General features: G+C 41.4%; 1 protein-coding gene across 1 annotated transcript in view; it reads right to left on the bottom strand.

The window, feature by feature from the left end:
• bbs9 (Bardet-Biedl syndrome 9) overlaps window positions 1-17,500 on the bottom strand; it is a 65,260-nt gene that overhangs the window by 28,848 nt on the left and 18,912 nt on the right. Inside the window, exons 6-17 of the mRNA XM_087812180.1 lie at window positions 16,668-16,842; window positions 15,546-15,612; window positions 15,308-15,491; window positions 14,592-14,721; window positions 14,353-14,534; window positions 14,147-14,220; window positions 13,611-13,664; window positions 13,438-13,540; window positions 3,760-3,864; window positions 2,450-2,590; window positions 1,083-1,172; window positions 847-1,013 (exon numbers count right to left, since the gene is read on the bottom strand). Coding sequence (XP_087668306.1) covers window positions 847-1,013; window positions 1,083-1,172; window positions 2,450-2,590; window positions 3,760-3,864; window positions 13,438-13,540; window positions 13,611-13,664; window positions 14,147-14,220; window positions 14,353-14,534; window positions 14,592-14,721; window positions 15,308-15,491; window positions 15,546-15,612; window positions 16,668-16,842 — 1,472 coding nt within the window. The remainder of the gene's footprint in view (window positions 1-846; window positions 1,014-1,082; window positions 1,173-2,449; window positions 2,591-3,759; window positions 3,865-13,437; window positions 13,541-13,610; window positions 13,665-14,146; window positions 14,221-14,352; window positions 14,535-14,591; window positions 14,722-15,307; window positions 15,492-15,545; window positions 15,613-16,667; window positions 16,843-17,500) is intronic.

Genomic DNA, 17,500 nt, shown 5'->3' on the forward strand with positions numbered 1-17,500 from the left:
GTGTAGTTGTCAGATGTGTGTGTTGTCAGACGTGTGTTATCAGACTTGTGTGTTGTCAGACGTGTGTTATCAGACGTGTGTGTTGTCAGACGTGTGTTGTCAGACGTGTGTTGTCAGACGTGTGTGTTGTCAGACGTGTGTGTTGTCAGACGTGTGTGTTGTCAGACGTGTGTGTTGTCAGACGTGTGTGTTGTCAGACAAGTGTTGTCAGACGTGTGTGTTGTCAGACGTGTGTGTTGTCAGACGTGTGTGTTGTCAGACAAGTGTTGTCAGACAAGTGTTGTCAGACGTGTGTGTTGTCAGACAAGTGTTGTCAGACGTGTGTGTTGTCAGACAAGTGTTGTCAGACGTGTGTGTTGTCAGACAAGTGTTGTCAGACGTGTGTGTTGTCAGACAAGTGTTGTCAGACGTGTGTGTTGTCAGACGTGTGTGTTGTCAGACGTGTGTGTTGTCAGACAAGTGTTGTCAGACGTGTGTGTTGTCAGACGTGTGTGTTGTCAGACAAGTGTTGTCAGACAAGTGTTGTCAGACGTGTGTGTTGTCAGACGTGTGTGTTGTCAGACGTGTGTGTTGTCAGACAAGTGTTGTCAGACAAGTGTTGTCAGACGTGTGTGTTGTCAGACAAGTGTTGTCAGACGTGTGTGTTGTCAGACGTGTGTGTTGTCAGACAAGTGTTGTCAGACGTGTGTGTTGTCAGACGTGTGTGTTGTCAGACGTGTGTGTTGTCAGACGTGTGTGTTGTCAGACGTGTATTGTCAGACAAGTGTGGTCAGGTGTGTTGCAGGTGTGTGTTATCAGACATGTGTGTTGTCAGGTGTGTGTTGCAGGTGTGTTGCAGGTGTGTACCAGGAAGTGTCGGTCCACAGACAGGAAGTAGTCTGGTAAAGGTAAGGTTCCACTGAAGCTCTTCTTCAGGTCGGAGGTTCCACTGAAGATCTGGTCCAGCCGGAGCACCAGCTCCTGCAGCAGCAGCCACAGGTCCTCGAACACATCGCTCTGAACACGGTATCGCTCTGGAGTCGCACAAGTGTGAGTGTGTAGATGATGCTGCAGGACACACACACACAAACACACACACTCACCTGACGACTTGGAGGCCACCACAGTGACTGTTGCTCCCGACAACAATCGCACACACAAACTGTTCCCTTCACCACACTCTGATGCCAACTCTGCACACAACCAGAGACACACAACCATAGTCACACAACCAGAGACACACAACCATAGTCACACAACCAGAGACACACAACCAAAGACACATGTGTATGTTTGAGTGTATTTGAGTGCGTGTGTATGTGTGACTGTACGCGTGAGTTTGTGTGTGTGTATATGTATGTTTGAGTGTGAGTGTGTGTTTGTGTGTGAGTTTGAGTGTGTGTGTGTGAGTGTGTGTGAGAGTGAGTGTGAGTGTGTGTGTGAGTGTGTGTTTGTGTGTGTGTGTGAGTTTGAGTGTGTGTGTGTGAGTGTGTGTGAGAGTGAGTGTGAGTGTGTGTGAGAGTGAGTGAGAGTGAGTGTGAGTGTGTGTGTGAGTGTGTGTGTGAGTGTGTGTGTGTGTGAGTTTGAGTGTGTGTGTGTGAGTGTGTGTGAGAGTGAGTGTGAGTGTGTGTGTGTGTGTGTGAGTGTGTGTTTGTATGTGTGTGAGTTTGAGTGTGTGTGTGTGAGTGTGTGTGAGAGTGAGTGTGAGTGTGTGTGTGTGTGAGTGTGTGTTTGTGTGTGTGTGTGAGTTTGAGTGTGTGTGTGTGTGTGTGTGAGAGTGAGTGTGAGTGTGTGTGTGTGTGTGTGTGTTTGTGTGTGTGTGTGAGTTTGAGTGTGTGTGTGTGTGTGAGTGTGAGTGTGTGTGTGTGTGTGTGTGTGTGTGTGAGAGTTTGTGTGTGTGTATATGTATGTTTGAGTGTGAGTGTGTGTTTGTGTGTGTGAGTGTGTGTGTGAGTGTGTGTTTGTGTGTGTGTGTGAGTTTGAGTGTGTGTGTGTTTGTGTGTGTGTGTGAGTTTGAGTGTGTGTGAGTTTGTGTGTGTGTATATGTATGTTTGAGTGTGAGTGTGTGTTTGTGTGTGTGTGTGAGTTTGAGTGTGTGTGTGTGTGTGTGTGTGAGTTTGAGTGTGTGTGTGTGAGAGTGAGTGTGTGTGTGAGTGTGTGTTTGTGTGTGTGTGTGAGTTTGAGTGTGAGTGTGTGTTTGTGTGTGTGTGTGAGTTTGAGTGTGTGTGTGTGAGAGTGAGTGTGTGTGTGAGTGTGTGTTTGTGTGTGTGTGTGAGTTTGAGTGTGTGTGTGAGTGTGAGTGTGAGTGTGAGTGTGTGTATGCGTGTGTGTGTGAGTTTGAGTGTGTGTGTGTGAGAGTGAGTGTGTGTGTGAGTGTGTGTTTGTGTGTGTGTGTGAGTTTGAGTGTGTGAGTGTGAGTGTGAGTGTGAGTGTGTGTGTGTGTATGCGTGTGCGTGTGTGTGTGTGTGACCTTGGAAGATGACACTCAGGTCAACGGGAGGCTTGTTGGTTTCCAAGGTGACCTTGAACTTGGAGGACTTGCTGGGTGTTGTGGGGACACACACCAGAGAGAGAGGGAGACTGAAGCGGGACTGAACTACTCGAGGTACTCCTGGAAGTAGAGTCTAGTGTCAGTAACTGCAGTGACATCACTTCCTGTCGCTCCTCAAGTCAAACCTACAATTACTTAAACTCACAAACTCTACTAGAGTCAAACAAACACTGCTGACGACCAGGATTACTGTGTGTGTGAGTGTGAGTGTGTGTGTGTGGGGGTGTGTGTGTGTGTGTGTGTGAGTGTGTGGGGGTGTGTGTGTGTGTGTGTGTGTGTGTGTGTGTATGCTCACACTCTTGCTCAGTATCACATTACAGGAACATAAACAGTCGGCAGCAGTTTCTTCCTGTATATGTTATACCAGTGTGTGTGTGAATTTTTGGTGTGTGTGTGTGTGTGTATAGGTGTGTGTGTCTGTGTATAGGTTTGTGTGTGTGTATCTAAATGTGTGTGTATCCATATGTGTGTGTATCTATATGTGTGTGTATGTAAATATGTGTGTGTATCTATATATGTGTGTGTATCTATATATGTGTGTGTATCTAAATGTGTGTGTATCCATATGTGTGTGTATCTATATGTGTGTGTATCTAAATATGTGTGTGTATCTATATATGTGTGTGTATCTATATATGTGTGTGTATCTAAATGTGTGTGTGTATCTATATATGTGTGTGTATCTAAATATGTGTGTGTATGTGTGTGTGTATCTATATGTGTGTGTATCTAAATGTGTGTGTGTATCTATATATGTGTGTGTATCTAAATATGTGTGTGTGTATCTATATGTGTGTGTATCTATATGTGTGTGTATCTAAATGTGTGTGTGTATCTATATATGTGTGTGTATCTAAATATGTGTGTGTATGTGTGTGTGTATCTATATGTGTGTGTATCTAAATGTGTGTGTGTATCTATATATGTGTGTGTATCTAAATATGTGTGTGTATGTGTGTGTGTATCTATATGTGTGTGTATCTATATGTGTGTGTATCTAAATGTGTGTGTGTATCTATATATGTGTGTGTATCTAAATATGTGTGTGTATGTGTGTGTGTATCTATATGTGTGTGTATCTATATGTGTGTGTGTTTGAACTGTTCTGAAGCGGGTTCTAGTTGTACTGCAGGTTCTGGTGCAGGTTCTGGTGCAGGTTCTGGTGAAGGTTCTGGTGCAGGTTCTGGTGCAGGTTCTGGTGCAGGTTCTTCCCTCAGGTGTTCACTCACCTGTGTGCAGGGAGTAGGACACGGTGACGTCTCCACTCAGGTCGGCAGGAGGAAAGCGACGATGGAGGAAGACGGAGAACTTCACCGAGGTGGACGCCCCGACACCTGCGGAGCCAAGGTCCACTGTCACTTCCTGTCCAGTGATCCAGCAGCCGCCCCCCCACACAGACCCTCAGTCAGCAGCAGCTTTTAACCTCTGCTCCCGCCGGTCACTCTGCTCAGACCTCTAAGTACTCTAAGTGTTCTCAGCTCCATTAACATCAACAAACAAGTGCTCCTCCTCCTGCTCCTCTCTGCTCCGCTGCACCTCCTGCTCCATCAGGGCACATCGGGACAGGTAGAGGTCAGCAGGAGTGACCTGGTGAGCCCACCTCACTGCTCAAGTCCTTCACGCCACATTAACCTAAACCAAATGTAAACAATCCTCAGCTGTGTCTGATGATCTCCTGCCAGTCCTGACGCCTCCTAAGTGTCTCCAGAGAGAAAGTGTCTGTGGAATGTTCTCACTCTTGTTACTAACATGTTCTCACTCTTGTTACTAACATGTTCTCACTCTTGTTACTAACATGTTCTCACTCTTGTTACTAACATGTTCTCACTCTTGTTACTAACATGTTCTCACTCTTGTTACTCACATGTTCTCACTCTTGTTACTAACATGTTCTCACTCTTGTTACTAACATGTTCTCACTCTTGTTACTAACATGTTCTCACTCTTGTTACTCACATGTTCTCACTCTTGTTACTAACATGTTCTCACTCTTGTTACTCACATGTTCTCACTCTTGTTACTAACATGTTCTCACTCTTGTTACTAACATGTTCTCACTCTTGTTACTAACATGTTCTCACTCTTGTTACTAACATGTTCTCACTCTTGTTACTAACATGTTCTCACTCTTGTTACTAACATGTTCTCACTCTTGTTACTCACATGTTCTCACTCTTGTTACTAACATGTTCTCACTCTTGTTACTCACATGTTCTCACTCTTGTTACTAACATGTTCTCACTCTTGTTACTAACATGTTCTCACTCTTGTTACTCACATGTTCTCACTCTTGTTACTAACATGTTCTCACTCTTGTTACTCACATGTTCTCACTCTTGTTACTAACATGTTCTCACTCTTGTTACTAACATGTTCTCACTCTTGTTACTAACATGTTCTCACTCTTGTTACTAACATGTTCTCACTCTTGTTACTCACATGTTCTCACTCTTGTTACTAACATGTTCTCACTCTTGTTACTCACATGTTCTCACTCTTGTTACTAACATGTTCTCACTCTTGTTACTCACATGTTCTCACTCTTGTTACTAACATGTTCTCACTCTTGTTACTAACATGTTCTCACTCTTGTTACTAACATGTTCTCACTCTTGTTACTAACATGTTCTCACTCTTGCTACTAACATGTTCTCACTCTTGTTACTAACATGTTCTCACTCTTGTTACTAACATGTTCTCACTCTTGTTACTAACATGTTCTCACTCTTGTTACTAACATGTTCTCACTCTTGTTACTCACATGTTCTCACTCTTGTTACTAACATGTTCTCACTCTTGTTACTAACATGTTCTCACTCTTGTTACTAACATGTTCTCACTCTTGTTACTAACATGTTCTCACTCTTGTTACTAACATGTTCTCACTCTTGTTACTCACATGTTCTCACTCTTGTTACTAACATGTTCTCACTCTTGTTACTAACATGTTCTCACTCTTGTTACTAACATGTTCTCACTCTTGTTACTAACATGTTCTCACTCTTGTTACTAACATGTTCTCACTCTTGTTACTAACATGTTCTCACTCTTGTTACTAACATGTTCTCACTCTTGTTACTAACATGTTCTCACTCTTGTTACTAACATGTTCTCACTCTTGTTACTAACATGTTCTCACTCTTGTTACTAACATGTTCTCACTCTTGTTACTAACATGTTCTCACTCTTGTTACTAACATGTTCTCACTCTTGTTACTAACATGTTCTCACTCTTGTTACTAACATGTTCTCACTCTTGTTACTAACATGTTCTCACTCTTGTTACTAACATGTTCTCACTCTTGTTACTAACATGTTCTTACTCTTGTTACTCACATGTTCTCACTCTTGTTACTAACATGTTCTCACTCTTGTTACTAACATGTTCTCACTCTTGTTACTAACATGTTCTCACTCTTGTTACTAACATGTTCTCACTCTTGTTACTAACATGTTCTCACTCTTGTTACTCACATGTTCTCACTCTTGTTACTAACATGTTCTCACTCTTGTTACTAACATGTTCTCACTCTTGTTACTAACATGTTCTCACTCTTGTTACTAACATGTTCTCACTCTTGTTACTAACATGTTCTCACTCTTGTTACTAACATGTTCTCACTCTTGTTACTAACATGTTCTCACTCTTGTTACTAACATGTTCTCACTCTTGTTACTAACATGTTCTCACTCTTGTTACTCACATGTTCTCACTCTTGTTACTAACATGTTCTCACTCTTGTTACTAACATGTTCTCACTCTTGTTACTCACATGTTCTCACTCTTGTTACTCACATGTTCTCACTCTTGTTACTAACATGTTCTCACTCTTGTTACTAACATGTTCTCACTCTTGTTACTAACATGTTCTCACTCTTGTTACTAACATGTTCTCACTCTTGTTACTAACATGTTCTCACTCTTGTTACTAACATGTTCTCACTCTTGTTACTCACATGTTCTCACTCTTGTTACTCACATGTTCTCACTCTTGTTACTCACATGTTCTCACTCTTGTTACTAACATGTTCTCACTCTTGTTACTAACATGTTCTCACTCTTGTTACTAACATGTTCTCACTCTTGTTACTAACATGTTCTCACTCTTGTTACTAACATGTTCTCACTCTTGTTACTAACATGTTCTCACTCTTGTTACTAACATGTTCTCACTCTTGTTACTAACATGTTCTCACTCTTGTTACTAACATGTTCTCACTCTTGTTACTAACATGTTCTCACTCTTGTTACTAACATGTTCTCACTCTTGTTACTAACATGTTCTCACTCTTGTTACTAACATGTTCTCACTCTTGTTACTAACATGTTCTCACTCTTGTTACTAACATGTTCTCACTCTTGTTACTAACATGTTCTCACTTTTGTTACTAACATGTTCTCACTCTTGTTACTAACATGTTCTCACTCTTGTTACTCACATGTTCTCACTCGTGTTACTAACATGTTCTCAGTCTTGTTACTAACATGTTCTCACTCTTGTTACTAACATGTTCTCACTCTTGTTACTAACATGTTCTCACTCTTGTTACTAACATGTTCTCACCCTTGTTACTAACATGTTCTCACTCTTGTTACTCACATGTTCTCACTCGTGTTACTAACATGTTCTCACTCTTGTTACTAACATGTTCTCACTCTTGTTACTAACATGTTCTCACTCTTGTTACTAACATGTTCTCACTCTTGTTACTAACATGTTCTCACCCTTGTTACTAACATGTTCTCACTCTTGTTACTCACATGTTCTCACTCTGGTTACTAACATGTTCTCACTCTTGTTACTAACATGTTCTCACTCTTGTTACTCACATGTTCTCACTCTGGTTACTAACATGTTCTCACTCTTGTTACTAACATGTTCTCACTCTTGTTACTTACATGTTCTCACTCTTGTTACTAACATGTTCTCACTCTTGTTACTAACATGTTCTCACTCTTGTTACTAACATGTTCTCACTCTTGTTACTAACATGTTCTCACTCTGGTTACTAACATGTTCTCACTCTTGTTACTAACATGTTCTCACTCTTGTTACTAACATGTTCTCACTCTTGTTGCTAACATGTTCTCACTCTTGTTGCTAACATGCTCTCACTCTTGTTACTCACATGTTCTCACTCTTGTTACTCACATGTTCTCACTCTTGTTACTAACATGTTCTCACTCTTGTTACTAACATGTTCTCACTCTGGTTACTAACATGTTCTCACTCTTGTTACTAACATGTTCTCACTCTTGTTACTAACATGTTCTCACTCTTGTTACTAACATGTTCTCACTCTTGTTACTAACATGTTCTCACTCTTGTTACTAACATGTTCTCACTTTTAGTACTAACATGTTCTCACTCTGGTTACTAACATGTTCTCACTCTTGTTACTAACATGTTCTCACTCTGGTTACTAACATGTTCTCACTCTTGTTACTAACATGTTCTCACTCTTGTTACTAACATGTTCTCACTCTTGTTACTAACATGTTCTCACTCTTGTTACTAACATGTTCTCACTCTTGTTACTAACATGTTCTCACTTTTAGTACTAACATGTTCTCACTCTGGTTACTAACATGTTCTCACTCTTGTTACTAACATGTTCTCACTCTTGTTACTAACATGTTCTCACTCTTGTTACTAACATGTTCTCACTCTTGTTACTAACATGTTCTCACTCTTGTTACTAACATGTTCTCACTTTTGTTACTAACATGTTCTCACTCTTGTTACTAACATGTTCTCACTCTTGTTACTCACATGTTCTCACTCGTGTTACTAACATGTTCTCAGTCTTGTTACTAACATGTTCTCACTCTTGTTACTAACATGTTCTCACTCTTGTTACTAACATGTTCTCACTCTTGTTACTAACATGTTCTCACCCTTGTTACTAACATGTTCTCACTCTTGTTACTCACATGTTCTCACTCTGGTTACTAACATGTTCTCACTCTTGTTACTAACATGTTCTCACTCTTGTTACTCACATGTTCTCACTCTGGTTACTAACATGTTCTCACTCTTGTTACTAACATGTTCTCACTCTTGTTACTTACATGTTCTCACTCTTGTTACTAACATGTTCTCACTCTTGTTACTAACATGTTCTCACTCTTGTTACTAACATGTTCTCACTCTTGTTACTAACATGTTCTCACTCTGGTTACTAACATGTTCTCACTCTTGTTACTAACATGTTCTCACTCTTGTAACTAACATGTTCTCACTCTTGTTGCTAACATGTTCTCACTCTTGTTGCTAACATGCTCTCACTCTTGTTACTCACATGTTCTCACTCTTGTTACTCACATGTTCTCACTCTTGTTACTAACATGTTCTCACTCTTGTTACTAACATGTTCTCACTCTTGTTATAACATGTTCTCACTCTTGTTACTAACATGTTCTCACTCTTGTTACTCACATGTTCTCACTCTTGTTACTCACATGTTCTCACTCTTGTTACTAACATGTTCTCACTCTGGTTACTTACATGTTCTCACTCTTGTTACTAACATGTTCTCACTCTTGTTACTCACATGTTCTCACTCTTGTTACTAACATGTTCTCACTCTTGTTACTAACATGTTCTCACTCTAGTTACTAACATGTTCTCACTCTTGTTACTCACATGTTCTCACTCTTGTTACTAACATGTTCTCGCTCTTGTTACTAACATGTTCTCACTCTTGTTACTAACATGTTCTCACTCTTGTTACTAACATGTTCTCACTCTTGTTACTAACATGTTCTCACTCTTGTTACTAACATGTTCTCACTCTTGTTACTAACATGTTCTCACTCTTGTTACTCACATGTTCTCACTCTTGTTACTAACATGTTCTCACTCTTGTTACTAACATGTTCTCACTCTTGTTACTAACATGTTCTCACTCTTGTTACTAACATGTTCTCACTCTTGTTAATCACATGTTCTCACTCTTGTTACTAACATGTTCTCACTCTTGTTAATCACATGTTCTCACTCTTGTTACTAACATGTTCTCACTCTTGTTACTCACATGTTCTCACTCTTGTTACTAACATGTTCTCACTCTTGTTACTAACATGTTCTCACTCTTGTTACTAACATGTTCTCACTCTTGTTACTAACATGTTCTAACTCTTGTTACTAACATGTTCTCACTCTTGTTACTCACATGTTCTCACTCTTGTTACTAACATGTTCTCACTCTTGTTACTAACATGTTCTCACTCTTGTTACTAACATGTTCTAACTCTTGTTACTAACATGTTCTCACTCTTATTAATCACATGTTCTCACTCTTGTTACTAACATGTTCTCACTCTTGTTACTAACATGTTCTCACTCTTGTTACTAACATGTTCTCACTCTGGTTACTCACATGTTCTCACTCTTGTTACTAACATGTTCTCACTCTTGTTACTAACATGTTCTCAGTCTTGTTACTAACATGTTCCCACTCTTGTTACTCACATGTTCTCACTCTTGTTACTAACATGTTCTCACTCTTGTTACTAACATGTTCTCACTCTTGTTACTAACATGTTCTCACTCTTGTTACTAACATGTTCTCACTCTGGTTACTAACATGTTCTCACTCTTGTTACTAACATGTTCTCACTCTTGTTACTAACATGTTCTCACTCTTGTTACTAACATGTTCTCACTCTTGTTACTAACATGTTCTCACTCTTGTTACTAACATGTTCTCACTCTTGTTACTAACATGTTCTCACTCTTGTTACTAACATGTTCTCACTCTTGTTACTAACATGTTCTCACTCTTGTTACTAACATGTTCTCACTCTTGTTACTCACATGTTCTCACTCGTGTTACTAACATGTTCTCAGTCTTGTTACTAACATGTTCTCACTCTTGTTACTAACATGTTCTCACTCTTGTTACTAACATGTTCTCACTCTTGTTACTAACATGTTCTCACTCTGGTTACTCACATGTTCTCACCCTTGTTACTAACATGTTCTCACTCTTGTTACTCACATGTTCTCACTCTGGTTACTAACATGTTCTCACTCTTGTTACTAACATGTTCTCACTCTTGTTACTCACATGTTCTCACTCTGGTTACTAACATGTTCTCACTCTTGTTACTAACATGTTCTCACTCTTGTTACTAACATGTTCTCACTCTTGTTACTAACATGTTCTCACTCTTGTTACTAACATGTTCTCACTCTTGTTACTAACATGTTCTCACTCTTGTTACTAACATGTTCTCACTCTGGTTACTAACATGTTCTCACTCTTGTTACTAACATGTTCTCACTCTTGTTACTAACATGTTCTCACTCTTGTTACTAACATGTTCTCACTCTTGTTGCTAACATGCTCTCACTCTTGTTACTCACATGTTCTCACTCTTGTTACTCACATGTTCTCACTCTTGTTACTAACATGTTCTCACTCTTGTTACTAACATGTTCTCACTCTTGTTACTAACATGTTCTCACTCTTGTTACTAACATGTTCTCACTCTTGTTACTAACATGTTCTCACTCTTGTTACTAACATGTTCTCACTCTTGTTACTAACATGTTCTCACTCTTGTTACTCACATGTTCTCACTCTTGTTACTAACATGTTCTCACTCTGGTTACTTACATGTTCTCACTCTTGTTACTAACATGTTCTCACTCTTGTTACTCACATGTTCTCACTCTTGTTACTAACATGTTCTCACTCTTGTTACTAACATGTTCTCACTCTAGTTACTAACATGTTCTCACTCTTGTTACTCACATGTTCTCACTCTTGTTACTAACATGTTCTCACTCTTGTTACTAACATGTTCTCACTCTTGTTACTAACATGTTCTCACTCTTGTTACTAACATGTTCTCACTCTTGTTAATCACATGTTCTCACTCTTGTTAATCACATGTTCTCACTCTTGTTACTAACATGTTCTCACTCTTGTTAATCACATGTTCTCACTCTTGTTACTAACATGTTCTCACTCTTGTTACTCACATGTTCTCACTCTTGTTACTCACATGTTCTCACTCTTGTTACTAACATGTTCTCACTCTTGTTACTAACATGTTCTCACTCTTGTTACTCACATGTTCTCACTCTTGTTACTCACATGTTCTCACTCTTGTTACTAACATGTTCTCACTCTTGTTACTAACATGTTCTCACTCTTGTTACTAACATGTTCTCACTCTTGTTACTAACATGTTCTCACTCTTGTTAATCACATGTTCTCACTCTTGTTACTAACATGTTCTCACTCTTGTTACTAACATGTTCTCACTCTTGTTACTAACATGTTCTCACTCTGGTTACTCACATGTTCTCACTCTTGTTACTAACATGTTCTCACTCTTGTTACTAACATGTTCTCACTCTTGTTACTAACATGTTCTCACTCTTGTTACTAACATGTTCTCACTCTTGTTACTAACATGTTCTCACTCTTGTTACTAACATGTTCTCACTCTTGTTACTAACATGTTCTCACTCTTGTTACTAACATGTTCTAACTCTTGTTACTAACATGTTCTCACTCTTGTTAATCACATGTTCTCACTCTTGTTACTAACATGTTCTCACTCTTGTTACTAACATGTTCTAACTCTTGTTACTAACATGTTCTCACTCTTGTTACTCACATGTTCTCACTCTTGTTACTAACATGTTCTCACTCTGGTTACTAACATGTTCTCACTCTTGTTAATCACATGTTCTCACTCTTGTTACTAACATGTTCTCAGTCTTGTTACTAACATGTTCTCACTCTTGTTACTAACATGTTCTCACTCTTGTTACTAACATGTTCTCACTCTTGTTACTAACATGTTCTCACTCTTGTTACTAACATGTTCTCACTCTTGTTACTAACATGTTCTCACTCTTGTTACTAACATGTTCTCACTCTTGTTACTAACATGTTCTCACTCTTGTTACTAACATGTTCTCACTCTTGTTACTCACATGTTCTCACTCTTGTTACTAACATGTTCTCACTCTGGTTACTAACATGTTCTCACTCTTGTTACATGTTCTCACTCTTGTTACTCACATGTTCTCACTCTGGTTACTAACATGTTCTCACTCTTGTTACTCACATGTTCTCACTCTTGTTACTAACATGTTCTCACTCTTGTTAATAACATGTTCTCACTCTTGTTACTAACATGTTCTCACTCTTGTTACTCACATGTTCTCACTCTTGTTACTAACATGTTCTCACTCTGGTTACTAACATGTTCTCACTCTTGTTACTCACATGTTCTCACTCTTGTTACTCACATGTTCTCACTCTTGTTACTAACATGTTCTCACTCTTGTTACTCACATGTTCTCACTCTTGTTACTAACATGTTCTCACTCTTGTTACTAACATGTTCTCACTCTGGTTACTAACATGTTCTCACTCTTGTTACTCACATGTTCTCACTCTTGTTACTCACATGTTCTCACTCTTGTTACTAACATGTTCTCACTCTTGTTACTAACATGTTCTCACTCTTGTTGCTAACATGTTCTCACTCTTGTTACTAACATGTTCTCACTCTTGTTAATCACATGTTCTCACTCTTGTTACTAACATGTTCTCACTCTTGTTAATCACATGTTCTCACTCTTGTTACTAACATGTTCTCACTCTTGTTGCTAACATGTTCTCACTCTTGTTACTAACATGTTCTCACTCTTGTTACTAACATGTTCTAACTCTTGTTACTAACATGTTCTCACTCTTGTTACTAACATGTTCTCACTCTTGTTACTAACATGTTCTCACTCTTGTTACTAACATGTTCTCACTCTTGTTACTAACATGTTCTCACTCTTGTTACTAACATGTTCTCACTCTTGTTACTAACATGTTCTCATGTCATACAGTGAGCTGAGCTAGAAGACAACATTGACCACACTGACCTAGAGGCTCCAGGACAAACTGGTCATGAGTGACACTCAGAGGAGGACGAACACTGATGGTCACCTTTGACCTCTGAACAGCTCGACTTGCCTTCACTGTGACCTGAGAGACACGACACTTGGATGAACAAATACACTGTGAAGTTTCTCGTCAACACCTGGTGTCAACTCACCTGGACGCTCACTGAGGGGACGGACAAACCATCCATGACCTGGATCAGAGCTTTCTGCAGAGATACAAGACTGTTGAAGCATGACTGTGTGTGTGAGTGTATGCATGTGTGTAGGTGTGTGTGTATGTGTGTGCGTGTAGGTGCGTGTGTATGTGTGTGTGTATGTGCGTGTAGGTGTGTGTGTATGTGTGTGTGTGTGTGTGCAGGTGTGTGCTTGTGTAGGTGTGTATGCGTGTGCATGTGTATTGTGTGTAGGTGTGTAGGCGTGCATGCGTGTGTGTAGGCGCGTGCGTGTGTAGGTGTGCGTGTGTGTAGTTGTGCTTGTGTGTGTAGTTGTGCGTGTGTGTGTAGGCGTGCGTGTGTAGGTGTGCGTATGAAGGTGTGCGTGTGTGTGTTTGTAGTTGTGCGTGTGGGTGTGTAGTTGTGCGCGTGTGTGTGTGTAGTTGTGCGCGTGTGTGTGTAGTTGTGCATGTGTGTGTGTGTGTGTGTAGTTGTGCGTTTGTGTGTGTAGTTGTGCGTGTGTGTGTGAAACATACAGAAGGCTGGTCTTTGCTGGATGACACGACAACACTGATGGTCAGTTCACTCTCAGCATCACTTTTCAGAACGTCTAGAAGGAACACACACACACACACACACACACACACACAGACACACACACACACACACACACACACACACACACACACACACACACGCGTGAGCTGGACTGCCCCCCCCCTTCATCAGTGACCAGACTTACCCTGAGTCCTGCTGACCTCCCTGATGACCTTCTGCAGCTGCTTCATCTGAGCCTCCACCTGATCATAGTCCACCTCCCGGGCGTCCACCTTGGGCGTGGAGAAGAAGGAGGGGTCCGTCCCCATGTAGGAGCAGACCAGGTGACCCTCCGAGCTCAGACTGACCACCACGCCCTTCAAGTCTCTGAGGAGTGTGTGTCAGTCACACACACACACACACATCACTGGATCTGTTACTTACACAAAGTTGGCCACTTTGAGGGCGACGGGCACGAACGACAGCTGAGACGCCCACTTCAAGGTCACGTCCTGGTAGACCAGCAGCATGCTGCTGTGGTTGCCTAGCAACGTGTTGGTCGTCCCGTCAGACACTGATAACAAAAGAATGACAAGATCAGGTGATACAAACTACGGGTGAGGTGTCAGGACAGGTGTGGGGTCAGCACAGGTGAGGGTCAGCACAGGTGAGGGTCAGGACAGGTGTGGGGTCAGCACAGGTGAGGGTCAGCACAGGTGAGGGGTCAGGAAAGGTGTGGGGTCAGCACAGGTGAGGGGTCAGGACAGGTTTGGGGTCAGCACAGGTGAGGGGTCAGCACAGGTGAGGGTCAGCACAGGTGAGGGGTCAGCACAGGTGAGGAGTCAGGAAAGGTGAGGGGTCAGCACAGGTGAGGAGTCAGGAAAGGTGAGGGGTCAGCACAGGTGAGGGTCAGCACAGGTGAGGGGTCAGCACAGGTGAGGAGTCAGGAAAGGTGAGGGGTCAGCACAGGTGAGGGGTCAGCACAGGTGAGGAGTCAGGAAAGGTGAGGGGTCAGCACAGGTGAGGGTCAGGAAAGGTGAGGGGTCAGCACAGGTGAGGGTCAGCACAGGTGAGGGGTCAGCACAGGTGAGGAGTCAGGAAAGGTGAGGGTCAGCACAGGTGAGGAGTCAGCACAGGTGAGGGTCAGCACAGGTGTGTACCTGAGGTGTATGGAAGAAAGCAGCTTGGATTGAATTCAAATTTCTTCATGAAGCGGATTTGACCGTTGTCACGGAGACAGTAGAGGTTCCTCTCTCCGAGGACAAAGATGGAGGACGTGGCGTGAGAGAAGGAAGGAACACAGATGTCCAGAGCTTGTTCTCCCAGAACCAGAACCCAGTCGGGCTGTGGAGGAGCAGACATGAGTGGGAGGAGCAGTCAGGAGGTCACATGACTCACGCTCAGCCTCTTCCCTCCACCCTTGATTGACAGGTCAGTCTCCGAGGCCACGGCGAGCGTCTCGTACCTGAGACACAGAACACCTGAGACCCTGCTTTAGTGTGTACCAGTGTGTACCAGTGTATACCAGTGTGTACCAGTGTATACCAGTGTGTACCAGTGTGTACCAGTGTGTACCAGTGTGTACCAGTGTGTACCAGTGTGTACCAGTGTGTTGACATGTCAGAGCTCAGTGTGTGAGATCGACAAGGTCGACATGTGACCTGTGTGTGTCTCTGGTGTGTGTATATATGTGTGCGTATGTGTATGTATATATATGTATATATATGTATATATATGTGTATATATGAGTGTGTGAGTGTATATATATGTGTGTATATGAGTGTATATATATGTGTATATATATGTGTGTATATGAGTCTATATATATGTGTATATATATGTGTATATGTGTATATATGAGTGTGTGAGTGTATATATGAGTGTATATGAGTGTGTGAGTGTATATATGAGTGTGTGAGTGTATATATGAGTGTATATGAGTGTGTGAGTGTATATATGTGTATATATGAGTATGTGAGTGTATATATGTGTATATATGAGTGTGTGAGTGTATATATGTGTATATATGAGTGTGTGAGTGTATATATGTGTATATATGAGTGTGTGAGTGTATATATGAGTGTATATGAGTGTGTGAGTGTATATATGAGTGTGTGAGTGTATATATGAGTGTATATGAGTGTGTGAGTGTATATATGTGTATATATGAGTATGTGAGTGTATATATGTGTATATATGAGTGTGTGAGTGTATATATGTGTATATATGAGTGTGTGAGTGTATATATGTGTGTATATGAGTGTGTGAGTGTATATATGAGTGTGTGAGTGTATATATGTGTATATATGAGTGTGTGAGTGTATATATGTGTATATATGAGTGTGTGAGTGTATATATGTGTATATATGAGTATGTGAGTGTATATATGTGTATATATGAGTGTGTGAGTGTATATATGTGTGTATATGAGTGTGTGAGTGTACATATGTGTGTATATGAGTGTGTGAGTGTATATATGTGTGTATATATGTGTATATATATATATATGTGAGTGTGTACTTGTAGCTCTCCAGCTGGCGTGCTGACGACACTGTGATGAAACTGTCTGTTCTCTCGTTGTAACAAACAGGTCCAGGAAGCAGGAAGTCGGGCAGAGACGAGCAGAAGGAGAAACTGTCCTGTTCGAAGAACGTCAAGACGCCGTCCATGGACTGGACACACAGAGAGTGATGACCTGAGGACACACAGAGAGTGATGACCTGAGGACACAGAGAGTGATGACCTGAGGACACAGAGAGTGATGACCTGAGGACACAGAGAGTGATGACCTGAGGACACAGAGAGTGATGACCTGAGGACACAGAGAGTGATGACCTGAGGACACAGAGAGTGATGACCTGAGGACACAGAGAGTGATGACCTGAGGACACAGAGAGTGATGACCTGAGGACACAGAGAGTGATGACCTGAGGACACAGAGAGTGATGACCTGAGGACACAGAGAGTGATGACCTGAGGACACAGAGAGTGATGACCAGAGGACACACAGAGAGTGATGACCTGAGGACACACAGAGAGTGATGACCTGAGGACACACAGAGAGTGATGACCTGAGGACACACAGAGAGTGATGACCTGAGGACACACAGAGAGTGATGACCTGAGGACACAGAGAGTGATGACCTGAGGACACACAGAGAGTGATGACCTGAGGACACACAGAGAGTGATGACCTGAGGACACACAGAGAGTGATGACCTGAGGACACAGAGAGTGATGACCTGAGGACACAGAGAGTGATGACCTGAGGACACAGAGAGTGATGACCTGAGGACACACAGAGAGTGATGACCTGAGGACACACAGAGAGTGATGACCTGAGGACACAGAGA

Source organism: Callionymus lyra, chromosome 17, assembly GCF_982586985.1.
Source record: "Callionymus lyra chromosome 17, fCalLyr1.hap1.1, whole genome shotgun sequence".
Taxonomy (NCBI): Eukaryota; Metazoa; Chordata; class Actinopteri; order Syngnathiformes; family Callionymidae; genus Callionymus; species Callionymus lyra.